The 22,225-nt window shown below is 33.6% G+C and overlaps 1 protein-coding gene across 1 annotated transcript in view; it reads right to left on the bottom strand.

The window, feature by feature from the left end:
• Positions 1–22,225, bottom strand: part of LOC145319915 (uncharacterized) — a 78,602-nt gene that overhangs the window by 42,891 nt on the left and 13,486 nt on the right. The window contains exons 7-11 of the mRNA XM_080162317.1: positions 21,725–21,787; positions 17,986–18,035; positions 12,299–12,372; positions 10,482–10,573; positions 824–900 (exon numbers count right to left, since the gene is read on the bottom strand). Of these exons, the coding sequence (XP_080018443.1) occupies positions 824–900; positions 10,482–10,573; positions 12,299–12,372; positions 17,986–18,035; positions 21,725–21,787 (356 nt within the window). The remainder of the gene's footprint in view (positions 1–823; positions 901–10,481; positions 10,574–12,298; positions 12,373–17,985; positions 18,036–21,724; positions 21,788–22,225) is intronic.

Below are 22,225 nucleotides of genomic sequence, written 5' to 3'. Positions count from 1 at the left end.
CAGCCACGGGAGCTGGCGCCAATAATACTACAAATCAGCTTACCTTTACTGACAAGACTACAGCCACGGGAGCTGGCGCCAATAATACAACAACTCATCTTACCTTTACTGACAAGAATACAGCCACGGGAGCTGGCGCCAATAATACCACAACTCAGCTTACCTTTACTGACAAGAATACAGCCACGGGAGCTGGCGGCAATAATACTACAACTCAGCTTACCTTTACTGACAAGAATACAGCCACGGGAGCTGTCGCCAATAATACTACAACTCAGATCACCTTTACTGACAAGAATACAGCCACGGGAGCTGGCGCCAATAATACTACAACTCAGCTTACCTTTGCTGACAAGAATACAGCCACGGGAGCTGGCGCCAATAATACTACAACTCAGCTTACCTTTACTGACAAGAATACAGCCACGGGAGCTGGCGCCAATAATACTACAACTCAGCTTACCTTTGCTGACAAGAATACAGCCACGGGAGCTGGCGCCAATAATACTACAACTCAGCTCACCTTTACTGACAAGAATACAGCCACGGGAGCTGGCGCCAATAATACTACAACTCAGCTCACCTTTACTGACAAGAATACAGCCACGGGAGCTGGCGCCAATAATACTACAACTCAGCTCACCTTTGCTGACAAGAATACAGCCACGGGAGCTGGCGCCAATAATACTACAACTCAGCTTACCTTTACTGACAAGAATACAGCCACGGGAGCTGGCGCCAATAATACTACAACTCAGCTCACCTTTACTGACAAGAATACAGCCACGGGAGCTGGCGCTAATAATACTACAACTCAGCTCACCTTTGCTGACAAGAATACAGCCACGGGAGCTGGCGCCAATAATACTACAACCACAAGTTACTCTGTAACCCTCTTCTCTAAAATATATGATTGTTATTAACACAAAAATCGGGTATAGTCCCTTTCGTGACAACGCCTCTTAAGGGTCGTTCGTCTTATTTTCACAGTATATTTTTTCCTATTTCTAGTCCGTGCGGGGCCAATTTCCCAACCCTACGGGGCTATCACCTAACCTAAAATAACCTTTCAAAAGCTTCTGTAAACAAAAGACGCAACGCCCCTAAATAGGCGTTGCCACGAAAGGGACTATACCCCAAAAATCCTTCATTTGCTTGGATCCATCCACCCTGGCGACTAAACACAGCCCCCCCCCCCCTGATTGATTAAGGTCCAGAAAGGGGCCCGACCGTTAAGAGTTAAGTTAGACATGTTAGAATTGTCTTTTAACAATAAGTTACGATTAGAGAAGCGTAGCAACTCTGTAATTGTTTCCAGAAAATCCTTACGTCCATTTAAAACTTGTTGATTTTAACATTTTTAACAACATTTTTTTTATGGGATATAATTATCTATCATCCTATTCATCTGATTTTTGAAATACTGATTTCTTTCACAACAAGGTACAATGTTATAAGCGAAGCATCTATATAATCAAGTCCTAAAATGTCAGTATGTTCTAAAAGAGTATCCTATATAGAAGGAATTTTGCAACAAATTTTCTTAAAATTTTGTTTCAACTTCTGCTTATTCAGTTCTGACACTATACAAGTGTTAATGTTCGTTTCTACCGTGTCAGAGCTTCGCTTTTATGGATGTTGTCATCTTTGTAATTTTTTAATTCCCTAAAGTTGCAGTTGGCCTTTAAAAAAATAAGAAAAAAAGGAAAAAGAAAAAATAATAATAAGAAAGAGGTCATATTTGCGAATGTATTTTTGTGCACTGTAATATATGGGATCATTTTATAAGGAATGTTGCAATATCTTACAGTTACCAACAACAGTTATGTCCATATGCAGCGCACCACTGAAAGGCTTATAACAGTTTAGTCATGTTTAAGTATTCTTTCTATAGTTCTAAAAGAGTAAAGTTTTATAAATAAGCGATTTTTACATAATGTAGTAATTAGGTATAGTAAATAATAAAGGTATCTAAAGGAATTAGACAATTGCCGATAAATTGATGTGCATCCCCAATGATGATACACAAAATTACACCTTCTGCAGAAAACATTTAGTGATTGAAACGTTTAGACACTTAGCTGAATGAACCAACCAATCAAATTTCACTAAGGTTCCCAAAGTTGTCAAGCCACGTTTGTATAAAACTTTGGGGACTAGTATAATAAACAGCCCATTGTCCCCTCCCTCCCTGAAATATACATACTTTTAAAACCTGATCGAGCTGTTTTGATCATCAACGAAGTTTCATTTAGTTTCATAATTACTAAATAATTCTTTTACACCTACAAAAGATTTTGAATAGATATGTCAAACTTTTACTGACATAAAGACGCACTGAAGTTATAATAAACAGACCCTAATCATAGAATTGCCTAGCTGCTTAACAAAGTAACTTTTACACAATTGCCAGGTCAAGTTGGTTTTTAGTAGTGCAGTATTGATATATCAAAAAGTAAAGAATAGTTATTTCTTTCATCGTATTATAAACAGCTTTCCGCGGATATAGAATTTACAATTATAAGATTAAAACCATTTTTTTAGCCTCGAGGTGCCGAAGGCACGGGCTAGAAAAACTGGTTTTAATCTTATGATTGTACATTTTTATATTCGTAGAAAGCTGGATATAATACGATGCTAGACATAGTTTTTTTCGTATGGATGAGAACCGGTTCCTATCCACTGGAAGATGCGTAAAGTCCCTCCACAGATTATGACGTCATACGATATAATAGCCATTGAGAGGCCAGTATATACTGTAATTAACCAATGCATTGCAATGGTAAAATTTATGCTGGCCTCTCATTGGTTATTCTATCGTATGACGTCATATTCTGTGGAGGGACTTTAATCATCTTCGCTGAACAGATGTATACTTCACCTATAAATGTAGCTACTCATGGGACCATGGCAGGTTTAACTATTTTTGGTGTGGGTAACCCCACCATATGAAGAGAAATCACCCCTAGAAAATATGCCTCCACCCACAAAAAAATTATTTCTCACTTTTGCCCCAAGATGCTCCAAGGATCGAAGCCGCTAGTACCTTATATAAAACCAAAACCAACCAGCATTATCGCGTTTTTCTAAATGTTTTCTAAAATATAAATATTTTTATAAAAAGTTTGAAAATCCACAAAACCGAGCATAAAAAGCATAAAAAGTGTTAATGGTAAAATGACACAAAAGCGGTGTTTTCACAATTAAGCATAATATAAGAATACAGAGTTTAAAGTTTTAATCTCGAAGCAACCCTACAAATCATTTGTCTGTACGATGGATACACAATGTGTGTGGTCGTTTGTATGAATGCAGGGGCGTCTAAGCTTTTTATTTTGGGTGGGGTAAAATTTTTTGAAGGGGGGGGTAATTTGTTTAAATTTTTTTTACCCCCCCCAAAAAAATTTTTTACCCTGGGGGGAAAATTTGCTTGGGGGGGGGGGGAGGATAATTACCCCCCATGAAATCTGTTGGCATGGGTAAATTTTTTTTACTCCCCCCAAAATTTGCCCCCAGGTAAAATTTTTTTTGGGGGGGGGATAATTTAATAATGTAAAAAGGTACCTAACTAATAATGAAATACTATTAGATATTTAGGAGCAAAAATGCGCGCGAAGCTCGCCAAATTTTTTTTGTTAGGGATTGTTTATTTTGGCTGGGTTTTTCCCCTCCAAATTGTTAGGGAGGGGGGTGGGGGTAATCACCGCTTTACCCCCCCCCCCCCCCACTTGGACGACCTTGTATGAATGCATATATTATTACTTGGATCTTACACCAAATTTTACTGTTCTTTAATGAAACTCACAGTTGGCTAAAATAACGAACCCACCTTCCACCCCCTTTACCCCATCTCTTCTCTACTACTGGATGAAGAAATTCTATGTTCTATATTGACGACAATTTTTCCCCTGTCATATTATCCATGTTTATTTGTGTAGGTGTGTCCCTACTGCCCCCTCCCCCTATCACTTTATAGCCATTGTGACTAATTTGTTTGTAAAAGTTATAAAAATACTCAACCATTTGTATTTTGATGTGTTTAATTGCATGAACAATATTTTTGATAAAATATGCTCATTCACAATGAATTCAAGGTAAATAAATGTGGTTCTTTTTATATCAAATCATTATAAAAAATAACCTATTTGTACTATGTTTAAAAATGTACCAAATCACTTTAATTAATTTTATTGTTTTTGATTTGCTAATTGTGGAAATAGTGCATTTGTAATATTTGTAATAATGTGTGGACTCTAGAAATAAGATGTGTGTAGACAAGTGTTCGTTTAATTCAGCAAAAAACTGAAACAAAATTTAAAATTCCCAATAATATAACTACTAATTATTGCCCCCCCCCCCCCCCAATATCTTGGGGCTCTATTTTTAATGGTGTAAGATTGGGCTAAAAATTTAATATAACTATCCCAAGGCTTGAATCCTAAAATTAAATAACCTAAAACGATCTCGGAACCTAAATGGAGCTACCCTGTAAAGAAGAACTCAATCAGTTCAATGATTGAAATCTTAATCTTTAGACAAAAAACCTTACTAATTTATATAAAATGAGGTATCACAATCAATTCGTTTAGGTTTATCAATATTTTGTCATTCTGATTTAAAGCATTAAAACTATCATAATAATTAAATGTATTTTACAATCATTTTTACTTTGTAGTCTACAGGGTGTAACCAAAAGACTGTGTTTTCCTATTTTAACAACCAAATTAATATAAAAAAATAAATATAGGTACTTCAATAAATATACATCAATTTAATTTATTTTCTTTTTTTTATGTATCTTAAATGCAGCCACACTGATAGATGCACAGTTGAAAGAAAAGTCACAGCAGTTTATATTGCCTATAAAAAGATGACGTCATACAATACAAATGACCAATGATAGGCCAGCAAACATTTTACCATTGCCAATTTAAATCTATACTGGCCTAACTTTGGTCCTTTGTATTGTATGGCGTAATTTTTTTTATAGGCAACATAAGCTGTTTCAGTAAAGTCTTAATTCAAATAAGATACGGTCATACCAGCTTTCATATCAAATTAATTTAGAAGGAAAGTGCCAATTAACTTGTTGATAATATTTTTTTACATCCTTGCCATGTTATTCTATTTTTGGCTATTATACTGATCTGTTTTGTTTGCTAGAATGTTAGGCCACCGTGTGGAAAAGTTTGTATTCAAGATACAGGTCATTAATTTTCATAACCAACAACACAAAAGTTTTAGTAGAGCAACTACTTCATAAATTGGTCTGGTCTGTACGTATTTATGTCAAAATAAGTTACAAAATGGTTACGCCCCTAGAGGCCTTAATGGTGCACTTTAGTTCGCAAAATTTTAGTTTTTAGAAGAATGTCAAAAAATTTGGGAAGGGTTCATTTTCTCTAGTTTTAAACCTTTCCAAAGAAGATGCATTGTAGAGAAGAACCATATCGGTTCAGTGGTTTGCAAGAAACTTCGGTACAGACAGATAGATATCATGTTACTTTTATTTTAGGATTGTCGGATTAAAAATAATTTCAAAAGACATAATTACCATCGAAAATATTTTTTTCAGGATTATGTTTACTTTACTGTTCATAAAAAAGATGCAAACAATAAATTGTTGTGGATTTTTAGATGTAATTTATGGATCATTTTAGATGTAATTCATGGATCATTTTTCAGATACATTTTTTAAGAACTCATAAATACATGAATAAAGATTACAGTATAACTATACAAACATTATATAATGTAGTTTTGTTTGAAGCTTAAGATCTCAATAACTGCTGAACCGAATAGGTTCTCTATTTTAGGTTAGCTTCACAAAGGTCCTGTGATAGGCTCAGGCTATTTTGTTTTCAGATTTAAGTCCTTGGATGGTTTAAAAATATTTTTCTAGCCCCGCTCTGTCCCTTTGAATAAAAAGACCCTAGATACGAGGGGCATATCCGATAGTTTGAGATAAAGAATAGTTATTTCTCGCATCGTATTATAAACAGCTTTCCGCGGATATAGAATGTACAATTATAAGATTAAAACTATTTTTTTTTAGCCCCGAGGTGCCGAAGGCACGGCCTAAAAAAACTGGTTTTAATCTTATGATTGTACATTTTTATATTCGTAGAAAGCTTGATATAATGCGATGCTAGACATAGTTTTTTCGTATGGATGAAGACCGGTTCCTATCCACCGGATTCGAATGAATACGAGAAATCTAGTTAAACTCTCATTAATAGTTGATTAATATTCCTTAGCGTTCTATAATCTACCCCTTCTTGTTTCTTCCTACAGTTAGGGAGTTGAATCCATTTTTATAGAAGCAGAAATATAATCTAGGATTACGGTTTTGACCCTCTAAAAAACGTAATCTACCATTCAAGTTTCCCCTCTCTTGGTGATGATATCATCAACGCCGATATGATTTTTTATAATCTACCATTACAATTTTGCCTCTCTTAATGATGATATCATCAATGTCGATACGATTTTTGAAATGTAACATTCCACTTTCAAAAGAGGGTAAACTGGAATGGTGGTTTACACTTTTAACAACGACATAATTGAAATCATACATACTATTTTTAAATTATGTCAATTGCAGGAATGTATAAAATACTATTTATAATTAAAAAATCATTATGTAAAATAAAAATAATAACTAGAATATACCATTACTATTATGTTGATTTAAATAAGGAAATCAATGTTTATGAATACGTTGATGATATCATCACCAAGAGAGAGGAAAGTGGAACGGTAGATTACGTTTTTAGAGGGTCAAAACCGTAATCATAGATTATATTTCTGCTTCTATAAAAATGGATTCAACACCCTAACTGTCCTAAGTTTGATTAAGAGTTTATATCTAGTTTGTTTGTTGTTTTCAGTTATTATATTTGCTCTAATAAAACTTGGGATCATACAGTACACACAGTTTAATAAGTATGTATAAAGTGTAGCAAATCCACTCTATATCTTACTTTCATACAAGTATGACCTTATCCTTAAGAAGTGAAGCACATGGATTGGACAAACGAACAAAGTGAGATAGAACTAAGAAAATAAGGTTTATGTCTTTTTAATAATAGCCGAGAGGCAGACAGTCAAACAATTTATGAACTAGATGCACATATGTCATAGAAATCTTCACGAAAACTTTCAACAGTCTATCCTAAATTTAGCAGCCTAGAAAATATCACATTTACTCCATAGCGTTATGGACTGACATACAAAGTGAGTTATAGAGTAGCTTCGCTACTAAAATGCTGCTGTCTTGAATGGAATATTGTCATTATGAGGATAAGATACAAAGATAGGATTTAAAGAAATGTTTAGTACCATATTCTTAAATATTTTAAAAAGATAAAAGAGATTAAAATGAAAGAATTATCTATAATACAAAGTAGAATGATGTCTGTCCGTCCGTCCCTTAAGATCTCGGTAACCACTGAACCGATCGGATTTTACTCTTCAGGGAATATACCTACTGGTCCTGTGGTGGTTTTAGGCTATTTTCTTGGGGGATGGGACAACCCCAACCCCCCCAAAAACAAAAAATATCCCCCCATTTTTTTTTTGTAGAAGATTTCTTTGGTCCTTTTACGTATTTCGCCAAAAATTGTTTTTATCACCTCTTGGGGCAAAGCCCCTAGAGGCTAGGGGCGAATCCGCTAGTCTATAATACAAAGAAGAATGATGTCTGTCCGTCCGTCCCTTAAGATCTCGGTAACCACTAAACCGATCGGATTCTACTCTTCAGGGAATATACCTTCTGTTCCTGTGGAGGTTTTAGGCTATTTTCCACCATTTTTTTGAGGCAATTATTTTAAAATAAATTGCAGCACCAGAAATACTTAATTTTTTTTTAAATTATCTCTTGGGGCAAAGCCCCTAGAGGTTAGGGGCGAAGCAGCTAGTAATATATACAAAGTGAGGGGTCCGAACTTTATTAATCACATTTCATTTATGTTTCAACTGTGGTCGATCAAGCTGTAAAAATATATTCAAATTCCAAGCACCAAAAAAGATAAAATAAATTTTTATAAGAGAAGCTTTTTCTATATTTAGGGTTTGTCCATCCGTCCTTCCGTTTCGGAACGGTTAGCTCATTTTGTTAATTTTCGCATATTAGAATTTTCCTATCGACTTCAAACTTTGCATGGTGATTCCTGTAGTAGTTAGGTACGCTTTGGAAGCGTAGCGACTCTATAATCGTAACCAGAATGTAAGACTGTCCTCAAAAACAGTATCCTTTAATTGAGCAGTTTTGCAAACTATTGGTATGTCTTAAACAGTATCCTGTAATTAAGCAGTTTCGCTACAAATTTACTCACACTTACTTAGATTATTACAATTACGTATTTTGTTTACACTTATAAACTTTTGTCTATTCAGTTCTGCACTCTACAAGTGTTAATGTTCGTTTGTCCTACCCCAATCTTCGCTTTTATAGATGTTGTCATCCTTGTTTTTATATGTAAACAAATGTATACCAATGACGTAAAACTCTTACACAAGTACATTTTATTAAAAACAAATATTCTTTTCAAATACAAACAAATATTTATAAGAAAAGAAAACAAAAAGAAGACACTTAAATTCAACTTCAATAAAAAAAAGGAATAACAATATCCATGAAAGCGAAGCTATTTCACTAAAAATAGAACATTCGAAGACGTTATTCTAGATGTGTTATAATAACGTTTTCTTATTCGTTGACTTAACAACTTGGTGACTTTCATTGAATTATGATTGGTTGGTTCATTAAATTGAGTTACCAAAATTATCAACCACTAATTGTAATCTACAGTCGGAGTTAATTTGTCTATCATCATTGGGGAAGTGCATCAATTTATCGGCCATTATCTTATCCCTTTACCTGCGATCGTGGCTCAACACGTAGCGCTCCGATCGTCGCCGGGGAAGTGATAGGTTCGAATCTCGGGCCGACACCGCGTCATAACTAAAGACGTTTAAAATGGTTCTTACTGCTGCTATGTCAGGTGCGCGACATAAATAGTAAGAGTAGGAAGAATGCCTTGGCCTATAAACAGGCGCAACTCACTACTATGCACAGTTAGGACTTCTCAGACAAAGGTCGTGCATTTAAAGGGTTGGTTGTCTGATGAATATTACTTAACCTAATATCCTTGGGTGTTAGAGTATCGCATTCCATTATACGTGGATAATGCTCTGGATTCCCTAGATGATCACTTAAAATCGAAGGAGAATCCCGCCTTTAAAACATTACCTTGTTTTAAATGATTTTTAAAGTTTCTTTATGAAATGATCATGGAAGCAGGGCTCGACAGCCGCGTCTCAGCCGCGACTAAGCCACAAATTTAAATCTGTTTGGATGCTTTGAAATTTTTTTTTCGACTAGAGGTATTGCCATTGATGGTCTGGTTTAGAGTTCCAGCTAATTTTTTAAATGATAAAAGGTTGATTTTTACAGTCCTTAACGCCGGCTGTCGCGCGGCTGCCGAGCCCTGCCATGCTTCAATTCATTTTATACAAGGTTTATAATCAACAGAACGATTTCAACAAACTGTCCATAACGGATGTACGGACGGACTAATATGTTATATACAGAAAAGCCTTCCTTTCAAAATCTAAAACTTTATTACTTGTTCACCTAAAATTTAAAAGTTTGGTTATACAACAATAACAAGAAAGTTTTATTCCAAATGCAGTAAGACCTAGAAATTCTTGAAAGACTATTATGATATCCAGCTGTGAGAAAAATTTTCTCAGGGTATGCGAGAACTTATCACAATATAAACGTAGTCTATTTCCATTTTTACAATTTTAATACGCCTAAAATAATGAATGAAACTATCCGTTAGGGTGGACGAACGGACTGTAGTAAGGAGTGACGCTAAATATAGAATAGCATAGCTTTTAACAACGCTTTTAAACCTTAAAAAATACTTTTTATCGCTGTTGGTATACAAACACCTCCCTCTCATAAGTTAAAAAAAAAGTAATATACATTTTTAGGTTAGGTTTAAATAGAAGAGCTCCGAAGAATTAGTGGCTTGAAGATCTTAAATATCATGTTTGGGTAAAACTTGGGTTTTATAAAAAAAATGTTGAAATAGGATGATGGGGGGGGGGGGGGTGATGCTATGGGCGGTCCAATGATGATATAAGTTAATCTGCTTAAGTATATTAAATCAAGTATGATAACATCCATAAAAACGAAGCTCTAAAATCAGAGGGTAGGTCATAACTTAATAAGCTGAATATAAATTTGTAAGGATAATAAAAAAATAATATAAATGTTTTTCCAAATTTTGACGTTTGGACTTCCTGGTAACGATTATAGAGTTGCTTCGCTTTTAATACGTACCTTACTGTTACAGGAATCATCATGCAAAATTTGTAATCCATAGGAGCTACCCGTTACGTACGTACGTATGGACAGGACGACCATAGTTATAGAAAAGCTTTGCTTTAAAAAAGATGTAAAAAGTGACCTGAAATAAAATCCTTTCTCAAGAAAAATGACAGTTCCATCTTTGGCTGCATTAAGTGCCTCCTGTAGGTCGGTGAACATACCAACATTGTCCTAAACAAGGAGAATTATGTCCACAGCGATTGACAGTAAATTAAATTGTGTGTCTGTCTATGTGTCTGTATCGAAAGAGCCCTGTAAACGTTGGACCAATATTTACCTTTTGGGGGGAGAATATCCGATACGGTTGGGTTTATTGAGTAATTCTTTTCAATAATGAGCAATGCTACTAGAAGCTAGGGCGAGACCAATAGTTTAACTAAATAGTCTTGAACGTTGAACCCAATTAATTTTTCTAATGAAAGACAGCCACACATACATAAGCTAGTTACAGATTACCTTCACTTTCTAAATCTTATAATAAATCTTAGAGTTAATGTAAATTCTAAAAGAGTAATGTCTAAAAATGCGTAGCATTTCAAAATGTATATAAATCTAGTTTTTGTTATATAATCAGGATGATAACATCCATTAGTAGCAGAGCTCATGAATATAATAATAAGAACAGCCATTCAAATGAAAGAAAATAGGGTACAAAACAAACATACAGACGGAAATAGGACATTTATCTTTAATAATAGCTGAGAATATTTGTTTTAGAGCATTGCCGATAATCCAACGGACAATATAATTAATAGTTTATAGGTACATGTTTAATTCTATTTTACTTTTTTCATGAATTTTTATATATGAATTAAAATATGTCCCTCATTTGTAATCTGTAAAAATAAAATAAAGGGCGACAGAAGAGTTTATTCAAATAAGCTATTGAAATTCACTACAGAAAATTTAACAGGTTTCCTAAAATTATTTCACTATTTAAAAAACATCAATATTAGGACAGTTAATGGTAAAAGGTATTGTGTGATTTTGTAGGTTTTAAAATTTTAGAAATTTTATTGTTTATTGGATTTGTCTCCTTCAGTTGAATAGTTGATTTTCTTTATTCTTTTCTGGATTTTTTTTCAAATCAGATAATAATTTTTAGGTAGCTGTGTTTAGTGCCCTAGGAAAATGGGTATAGTTGTCACCGCTTTTGGCCTACCTATGCTATTGACGTCATATTAAGGGAAAGAGAAAGGGAAGGGGGAAAGAAACCTCCTAGAAAAGAGATGTGGTATAGGGGATTTCCCGACGTCAATAAAATAGGTAGGCCAAAAGCGGTGACATTTATCCCCATTTTGAAAGGGCACTATAGACAACTACCATTTAGTAAGCCATTAACAGACAGACTGAAAGACTAACAGCCTGACAAACTGCGAGACAAACAATAAATAAGACAGACGTACATACAGACAAACAGACTGACTTATGAATAGACAGACTGTTTCACAGCTTAACAGACAGGCATTCTGACAGGTAGACATACAGAAAGATAAACTGAATGACAGACAGAAAGAAAGATAAAAAGACAGACAGAAAAAAAGACAGAAAAACAGACCGAAAACATTCTCATAGACAGACATTTAGACAGATAGACTGATAGACAGATAGACTGACAGACCTACAGACAGACTTGTAGACATACAGACTTATAGACAGGTAGACAGATATATATATATACTTGTAGACTTACAGACATATAGACAGAAAAAACAGTCATACTAACAGATTACAGACTTACATACAGAATTAAAGAAAGACAGAAAGACAATAACACAGACAACAGAATGACAGACGTAAGTATTGACGGCCATACAAAACGACGCACAGACCGACCGACAGCCAGAAGGACTTGAAGAGTAGTTTCCCCATCAAAAAAAAAAAAAATCTCCTAACCTTTGTACCAGATTGGCTGACTATAAAATTAGCTTTTGATCTTGCCTTGTTCAAATCATCTGCACTCCATCCATCTGAAAATTCATGAAAACAAGGATGAAAATATTCATAAAAAGTATGGAAGCTACTCAAAACTCACTTGTTGCAACGCGTTGGCTTCAAGAAGGTGTAGTATTAGCTAATAGCTTATTGATTGAATGCGTGTAGAAACAACCACTTATTTAATGCTTAAAATATGATTGATTTAATAATTAAATGGCCATCCTATTACCTCAAAATTTTGTTTTATAAATAAAAATTGAAAAGATTGGGTAATTCCATTTTTTGATCTATCAGATTCTTAAATGTAAGTGAAACCTATCATAAATGAACAAAAACGAAAATAAAAATTGAATAGACGAGCAGGTATCTTTTTGAAACCATGGAAAAAATTAAATTGAAAATTTCTATTCCCCGTAATTTTCCTCATTTTAAAGTGCACATGATTTTGCTCATGGCAAAATACATAGACTGCTTACAGGAATAAGCCAATGAATAGGACAGTAATAATTTTATGTCATTTTTTCTTGGGGTATTTCTTTTTTTTTGGGGGGGGGGAGGCGGACGTTCAAAATGGCGTATGTTGAATCAAGCCGCAAGGCGACCAATTATTTCAAGTTTTTTTTGAACAGGTGTGCCAATGAAACCCCCCAATAGTAGATAAAATTTATCACCACTGGACCTCCCCTAATTTTTTCTCTGTTTAAAAAAGGATATATGAATACATATTTTTTTAAAGCGAAGCTTTTCTATAATTAGGTTCGGTCCGTAAGTCCGTCCGAGATAGATAGCTTTAATTCATTATATAGGAAATAAACGTCTATAAATGAGCTTGAATCTTCCAAAAGTGGAATGTTTAATACTCATAGTGCTCCAATAATCCATAATAAACTCTCATTGACCAGAACAATAAGACCCATTATTTTACTCTATGAATAATAAATTCATTTTTTTATTTAATGTTGCTATTTGAATTATATTAAAGTATTAAATTTCTATTCATGAAATAGAAAATTTAAATTAATAAAATAGTAAATCAAAGAAAACTTAGTTTTAAAATAATTTGATACTAGCGACGCGTCCGTAATGTGTTCAGATATTAAACTAAAATTTAACATTTAACAAAACATTTTAACCCTTTCAGGAAGATAATTTGAAAGAAAAAAAATACTAGAATCCTAAAATATCTTAAAGAAAGAGAGACAAAATTATAAATAAGGTTTTAAATAAAAATAATGAAATTTAAAAAAGACGGAAGGAAAGGGAAGTGAGAGAGAGGGACATTTAATCTTTAAAAAATAATGAAAAAACGAAACTTAAGTCGCAGTAATCTTTATGTGTAGTAACTTTTTTAGTAGTTGGGTTGATATTCAGGGATTGGACACTTAAAGAAAAAGATTAATATTCAATCTAGCCAATAGCGGGATAATTTTAGAACGCCGCCTCTAGTACTTTTATATTCTGATTATTCAGTTCAGACACTATACAAGTGTTAATGTCCATTTGTCATACCGTTTCAGTGCTTCGCTTTTATGGATGTTGTCACCCTTGTTTTTATTAGGTCAATACAATTTATGAAACTCTTTGACCATCCTTTATACAAAGCTTAAAATATTGAAAGTCAATGATATTACAAAATGAAGACAATCTAAATAACAACAAAGACTTCAATAGTGCACATGTATATAATTTATTGGTCAGTTCGTTCATCCAGTAGAAGACAAGGGGATAGAGTAAAGTTTGTGAATGGGTGGATTGTTATTTTAGCCAGCTACAGGTTTCACTTTATTAGAGTCGTGATAATATGATGAAAGATCCAAGTTATAATAAATCTATTATTGGAATCTTTAAGGGAACCTATTTCCATATTCTATCAAAATTTAACAAAAGCTTCTCAGACACGTATTTAAAACAAGGATGACAACATCCATAAAATCGAAGCTCTGAAACGGTAGGACAAACGGACATTAACACTTGTATAATGTCAGAACTGAATAATCAGAATGCGAATGTATAAGAGTCAAAGCAAAATTGTAAGTAAATTTGTTGAAAAACTGCTTGATACAGGATAATGATTATGGACATACTTACTTTTTTAGGACTTGATTATAGAGTTGCTTCGCTTATAATATTGTACTTTGTTGTCCCAGGAATCAGTATACCAAAAATCAGACCAATCGGATAATTAGGTCACATACAAATTTGTTGTTAAAAATGTTAAAAAAATCAACATGTTTAAAATGGACGTACGGACATTCTGGTAATGATTATAGAGTTGCTACGCTTTCTAACTCTTACCTAATTATTACAGGAATCACCATGCAAAATTTGAAATCGATAGGACAATTCTAACATGTCTAAATTAACGAAAAAAGCTATTTAAAAAGTAAAAAAATCAACATGTTTAAAATGGACGTACGGACATTTTGGTAATGATTATAGAGTTGCTACGCTTTCTAAATCGTACCTAACTACTAAAGGAATCACCATGCAAAATTTGAAATAGATAGGACAATTCTAACATGTCTAAATTAACGAAAAAAGCTATCCGTGACGGACGGACGGACCGACCGACCCTAATTATAGAAAAGCTTCGCTTCTGGGGCGTAGCCACTTGTAAAAAAAAATATAGTAGAGTGTCCTTTACAAATTTTACACGTTTTTTGGTGATGGTTTAGAAAATAAATATATTTAGGTGATGAAAATTGCCAATTTCTTGTAAAAGGAAACAATTTTGTTCCATCAAAGTAAAAATTTCTGCAGAAATTCTTTATTTATCACATATTTATTGGCAGTACAGCTACTCTATAAAAAGTATTTTTCATGTATTTATGTATAGAATCAAACAAACAATTTTGATCAGACCTTTCAGTGCTTCACGGTACTACACACATACACACATTAACAAACACACACAAAATTACACAGATACACGAACCCACACACACAAATGTACTGCAGTTGCTCTTTCTCCCTCTCTCGCTCATGATTTCAAATTTGTTTATTTCTATTTTGAAGTCTTTGTTAAAAGCGAAGCTTTTCTATAATTATTAAAAGCGAAGCTTTTCTATAATTAGGGTCGGTCCGTCCGTCCGTACGTCCGTCCGTACGTCCGTCCGTCCGTCCGTCCGTCACGGATAGCTTTTTTCGTTAATTCAGACATGTTAGAATTGTCCTATCGATTTCAAATTTTGCATGGTGATTCCTTTAGTAGTAAGGTACGATTTAGAAAGCGTAGCAACTCTATAATCATTACCAAAATGTCCGTACGTCCATTTTAAACATGTTGATTTTTTCACTTTTTAAAATAGCTTTTTTCGTTAATTTAGGCATGTTAGAATTGTCCTTTCGATTTCAAATTTTGCATGGTGATTCCTGTAATAGTTAGGTACGAGTTAGAAAGCGTAGCAACTCTATAATCATTACCAGAATGTCCGTACGTCCATTTTAAACATGTTGATTTTTTTTACATTTTAACAACAAATTTGTATGTGACCTAATTATCCGTTTGGTCTGATTTTTGGTATACTGATTCCTGGGACAACAAAGTACAATATTATATGCGAAGCAACTCTATAATCAAGTCTTAAAAATGTAAGTATGTCCATAATCATTATCCTGTATCAAGCAGTTTTTCAACAAATTTACTTACAATTTTGCTTTGACTCTTATACATTCGCATTCTAATTATTCAGTTCTAACATTATACAAGTGTTAATGGCCGTTTGTCCTACCGTTTCAGAGCTTCGCTTTTATGGATGTTGTCATCCTTGTTTTAATATCCTTATACTAAAGTAACAGGATGTTTGTCTGTCTGTGGGTCTGTACCGAAGGATCTCGCTAACCGCTGAACCGATCGGGTTCTCCTTAACAGGGTAGCTTTTCATAAGTCCCGGGAAGGTTTATAACTATTTTCTTGGGGGGTGGGACACCCCCAACCCCCCCAAAAATGAAAAATACCCCCCCCACAAAAAAAAAATTAAAAATAATGGGGAGGGCACCTAGGGGCGTAGCCGCTAGTTACTATATTTAGTTTTGGCCGTGCACCTACCATTTATTGGCGAAGACGAAGAAAGTCGCTCAAAAAATCAGCATGTGACGACATAAAAATGAGATATTATTAATCTCTCTTTTGGAGGGTTTCTTTCCCACTTCTCCTCTCCTTATCCCTCATTTTTATGACGCTAGAATTTTTTTGAGCGACTTCCTTCGTATTCTATATTGGCTAGCTATGCTAAGAAGAAGGCCCTAACCAACCTAAGATATTTCTTATAGACGAATTACCCTTAAACCACTCCGGGAGCAATTTTAAGCTTTTGGAGAACTAAATTAGTTCAATGGTTAGCAAGGGGAATGGGAAGTTGCAAAAAATATACGATCCTAAGACTTGAATTAGAAAATACAACAGCCTAAAACCATCCTGGGACCTATGTAAAGTAACTCTAATATGGAAAACTCAATTGTTTTAATGATTAGCAAGATCATAACGCATAAACAAAAAACTTTCTACATTGGTAGTTGCACGAAATACATTTAAACTTGAATTAAATGAACTTTTTCAACCATGTGGTTTAAAAAATATTTAGACTTGAAAATCGTATTCTAGTGATAAATGCAACATTTATAGCTGGAATATTATCACAAAAACAGCATGACGACTAATTTAGTGACTAATTGTTTGTTATTTATTGCAATACAAAATTATGTATGTTTGATGGTATACTTGTAACTTATGCTTGAAATCAGTTTTCTAAAATGCACTTTATGCAACTATCCCTTTAAAAAAAAGAGTAATATAAATATTGTTTTATTCTATTTCAATTTAAAGAGTAATGTGGACCAAAAATGCTGCACCACTAATGGAATCAATTGTCCTGGTTTGTCTTTATTTATTGCAAAAAGGTAAAATTGATAATAAATTACACGTTGCCACCTAAGACTATTAATAGTTATTTATTGCATCGTAATATAGACAGCTTTCCGCAGGTAATAAAGTAAAAAAATTCTGGGCCAACAAAACTGGTATCAATTGCATCGTAGACAGCTTTCCGCAGTTAATAAAGTAAAAAAATTCTGGGCCATCAAAACTGGTATCAATTTTATGACCTCTTTCTTATTATTCATAGAAAATTGTACATAATATGATATGATATATGATTTTTCAGTATGGCTCATGAGCGTTTCTACTACAATTTCATCCATCCATCTTTTATAGCAGCCAAAAAACATTTCTCTTAAGAAGGAAGATTGATGCACTCCGAAGCTTTACAGATAGACCAACAGACCAAACAAAATAATAGAGTTGATGCTCGTCAACATACCGACGAAAAATGTTAATAGTATGCAAATGGGTAAGTGGAGTCAACTTACACAATTTTACAGTCTACTTTAAATTGCACATTCACTATTGGAGATACGATCAAGACAAAGTAAATTGTAGAGTAGCTTTCTATTAAACAGAAAAATAATGAATATAAGCGAGAGAACAAAGGAGCCGCCGAAAAACGACGTCATACAATAAAATGATCATTCAGAGGCCAGTATAAATTTTTCCATTGGTCAATTACAACGTAAACTGGTCTATAATTGGTCATTATATTGTATGACGTCATTTTTGAGGCTTTTATGCTGTTTCAATATAAGCTCACCTGTATCTAAAAGGTATTGCTCGAAGCATCCAAAATACTCTGATCTCTTACTGAAATAAGAATAATAAATGTTTCTTCAATTTCAAGTGTATATCTTTAATGGTAATTAAATTTAGTTTTTACAAAAAAAAAAACGAGAATGACAACATTCATAAAAGTACAGCACTGAAACAGTAGGACAAACGGAAATTAACACTTGTATAGTGTCAGAACTGAATAATCAGAATAAAAATGTATAAAAGTCGCAGCAAAATTGTAAGTAAATTTGTTGAAAAACTGCTTGATACAGAATAATGTTTATCGACATACTTACATTTTTAGGACTTTATTATAGAGTTGCTTTGCTTATAATATTGTTCTTTGTTGTCCCAGGAATCAATATACCAAAAATTAAACCAATCGAATAATTAGATCACATATAAATTTGTTGTTAAAAGAGTAAAAAAAATCAACATGTTGAAAATGGACGTACGGACATTCTGGTAATGATTATAGAGTTGCTACGCTTTCTAAATCGTACCTATCTACTACATGAATCACAATGCAAAGTTTGAAATCAATAGGACAATTCTAACATGGCTAAATTAACGATAAAAGAAAGCTATGCGTCACGGACGGACGGACGGACCCTTATTATAGATAAGTTTCGCTTTGAAAAATACTTTAAAATGTAAATATTTAAAATACCAAGCCCTGTCAGCGACTTTAGTTGCCTGAAATATCTTTGAAATTAATATACATAAGCGTACATTGAATGTTTGGGTATAGTCCCTTACGTGGCAACGACTCTTTAGGGGCGTTTCTTTGTATTTTCACAGTAGCTTTTTTCGGAATCCTACTTCTAACCTAAAATAACATATTAAAAGCCATTGTGAAAATACGACGAAACGCCTCTTAAGAGGCGTTGCCACGAAAGGGACTATACCCGAATGTTTTAATGGAAAAGATATTAAATTATAATTCATCATGTTAAAACAAAATTTAATCCATATGTTTTACAAAAAATAAGTCACAAAATGCAAGTTCTATGAAAGCTTTGCCATTAAAAGTTTTAAATCCCACCATATTTTTATCCTTTAGATTTATTCGCAATATCCAAAACATGAAGTTTGGGCTTGCTAATTCTACCCCCCTCGACTCATCATAAACTTGCGTAAATATCACATAAAAATATTTTGAGTTTAAAACATTTTTTTAAGGCTTCTTATAGTGCCGATAAAAATGACCTCATACTGGCCTACCATTGGTCAATTAAAATGTATACTGGCCTGCCATTGGTAATTTAGTCTGTGTATTTGCATGTTGAACTTTGCTTTTATGGATGTTGTCATCATTGTTTGTTTGTTATGATATTATAACATCTAAAAAATATGTAGGGGGGTATGAGAGACCCAACACCAACATATATAATTTTTTTTAGGATTTATTATCTTCATTTGTATGCAGGGTTGTGGAGTGTTTGTTTGTATGCGCTCAGAATATGCATTCAAACTACACAAATCAGGACAAAAGGTATAAACTCTTGTATTCGTATTCCGGGATCTAAAGGGATAAGACAATGGCCGATAAATTGAAGAACATCCCTCATGATGTTACACAAAATAACCCCTTCTGTAGATTACAATTAGTGGCTGAAACGTTTTGTTACTTAACTAAATGAACCATCCTATCAAAATTAAATAAATTCCCCCAAGGAACCTAGTAATAGTGTCTAACTTTTTATCTTTGTGACGTAACAAAAATCGAAGGATGAGAGGGGAGGTGGGAAAGGAAACCCCTAAAAAGAGATGGATTTTTGTTACGTCACAAAGATAAAAAGTTAGACACTATTACTAGGTTCTCCCCCAAGGTTGTTGATCCAACGAATAAGAAAACGTTATCAAAAGACTTTGGGTACTAGTGTAATAAACAGCCCAGTGTTCTTTCCCTCCCTGATGGGATTAAACATTTTTGAAATATCATTATGTTGATATTATGTCAGGTATGATCACTTTTATTTAATGCAATATAGTCGATATAAATCATTAAAATTAGATGTCGACTAAATAAAAAAAGTTTTCAATGGGGTATTGTACAGATTTATGAATCAAAGAAATGCTTATCCCGACTAACAAAGTAAGTGAGAGGTTCTCACATACCCTGATAAAAAGTTTCCCCTAAATGGCTAATTTAACAATACCCTTTATTAACTCCCATGGAGGAACAAATTGACCAATATCTGAAGTAATATATTAGTAACATATATTGACGACAAAAATTTCCGATGTCACAATATCTACATTTTCTATATCCATAGTGGTCTACTAATAGCTATATGGACAATAACATTACCATTTAAAAACCCCATTTTTTAAAAGTTACTAAAAACCATGGTATGGCTAGTATGAATATTCACTGTAAAGCAGAGCTTAATCGGTTTAGCGGATGCCGTGATCTTAAGCCTAATACGGGCAAACAGACGGACAGACAGACTGACCGACCTAAATGATACCCTTGTAGAAAATCAACAAAAAACACTACATATTACTTTATCCCAATACAAATTATAATTGCCACTATTTTTCAATTTTATATGAATTTTATTCTTTAAAGAGAAGAGAAATATATTTTAATTCTCCAATTTGTCTGGCAATTTTAAAATTTGAATAAATCTTTTTTAAAATGTTAATATTCGACAACTGAATTAAAAATCTAATAGTTATTTATCGCATCGTATTATAGACAGCTTTCCTCGGATGTCAAATTCAAAAATTATTAGTTTAAAACCAGTTTGTTAGTCTCGAGGGGCCGAAGGCACAGGCTAACAAAACTAGTAATTATACTATGATTTTTATTTTAATACCCGTGGAAAAGTGTCTGTAATACGATGCTAAACATAATTTTCAGTATGGCTGAGAACCAGTTCTAATCCACCGGATATTAATCGGTTTCGAAGCCACACTGGAATAGTTATTTCTTTCATCGTATCATATACAGCTTTTCGCGGATATAAAATGCCTTTGGCACCTCGGGGCTAAAAAACTGGTTTTTATCTTAAATTGTACATTTTTATATTTGTAGAAAACTGGATATAATACGATGCTAGACATAATTTTCAGTATGGCTGAGAACCAGTTCTAATCCACCGGATATTATTCGGTTTGGAAACCATACTGGACAGGGAGTAAGGGAGGGGACAATGGATCGAATATTCAATTTTTAAGAGTCTCAGACTTTGGGTACTGGCTTAAAGGGAATGTGCAAGAATTCAGCAGTTTCTGACTGACTTTGGGTACTAGCGCATCAATGCCCCGCTAACTAGCTGAGTTAGTTTTGAATCTAGCAGACAGAAAAATTTTTCCTTAGATGACTGGTTTTAACAAATATTTTTTTCCGAAGAAAATGTCATTTCATGTATAGAAACTCTACTGTGATAGTTATGTATTAATCGATCTAAGAACCCCTTGAATTTAGGTAGCAGTTAAAAATATATGAGAAGGGTTGACAAAGTTCTAAGGGTGATTTTTTCTAGTGATTAATTACAGAATGTTTACTGCATTGTGATGTACTGGTAATTTAATTTTCAAGTAAATGATTTTTTTCTTAGAACTAACTCAATTATATTACCATAATCCCTTTACAATTTTGGTCAAATTTTTTGGATAAATCTGGTTTTCATTGCTCTCCAGTAAAAACTCTTAAATTAAATTAATTGCCCTTTGTCCCCTCCCTTACTCCCTGCATACTGGAAGATGTTTACCTGAACGGAATCGGCCAGCCAGGATCCTCACTGATGGATAGATTACAACACTCTATAGCTTTCCTGAAATTTATCAATCAGTAGTTTTTAATGGAGCACCTTTTCATATATAATTACTAACTAATGTGGTTTTTGAGATTTTATTTGCTTTGCAATACATACCAGAGAGAGAGGGGACAATGGGCTGTTTATTACACTAGTCCCCAAAGCTTAAAAGTTAAAACTTTACTTATTCGTTGGCTTAAAAAACTTTGGGGACTTTGGTCAATTTTTATTGATTGCTTTACGTAGTTAAGTGTTTATACGTTTAGCCATTCATGGTAATGTACAGAATTGAGTGCTTTTATTTTTGTGCGTAGCGTTTTTAAAAGCGAAGCGTCTGTCCGTGACGGATAGCTTTTTCCTTAATTTAGGCACGTTATAATTGTCCTATCGATTTTAAATTTTGCATGGTGGTCCCTGTAGTGGTTAGGTACAAATTAGAAAGCGTAGCAACTCTAA

Source organism: Acartia tonsa, chromosome 5, assembly GCF_053477335.1.
Source record: "Acartia tonsa isolate MP-2025a chromosome 5, ASM5347733v1, whole genome shotgun sequence".
Lineage (NCBI taxonomy): Eukaryota > Metazoa > Arthropoda > Copepoda > Calanoida > Acartiidae > Acartia > Acartia tonsa.
The sequence above is the reverse complement of the archived record's forward strand: the minus strand, read 5'-3'. Positions and strand labels throughout refer to the sequence as shown.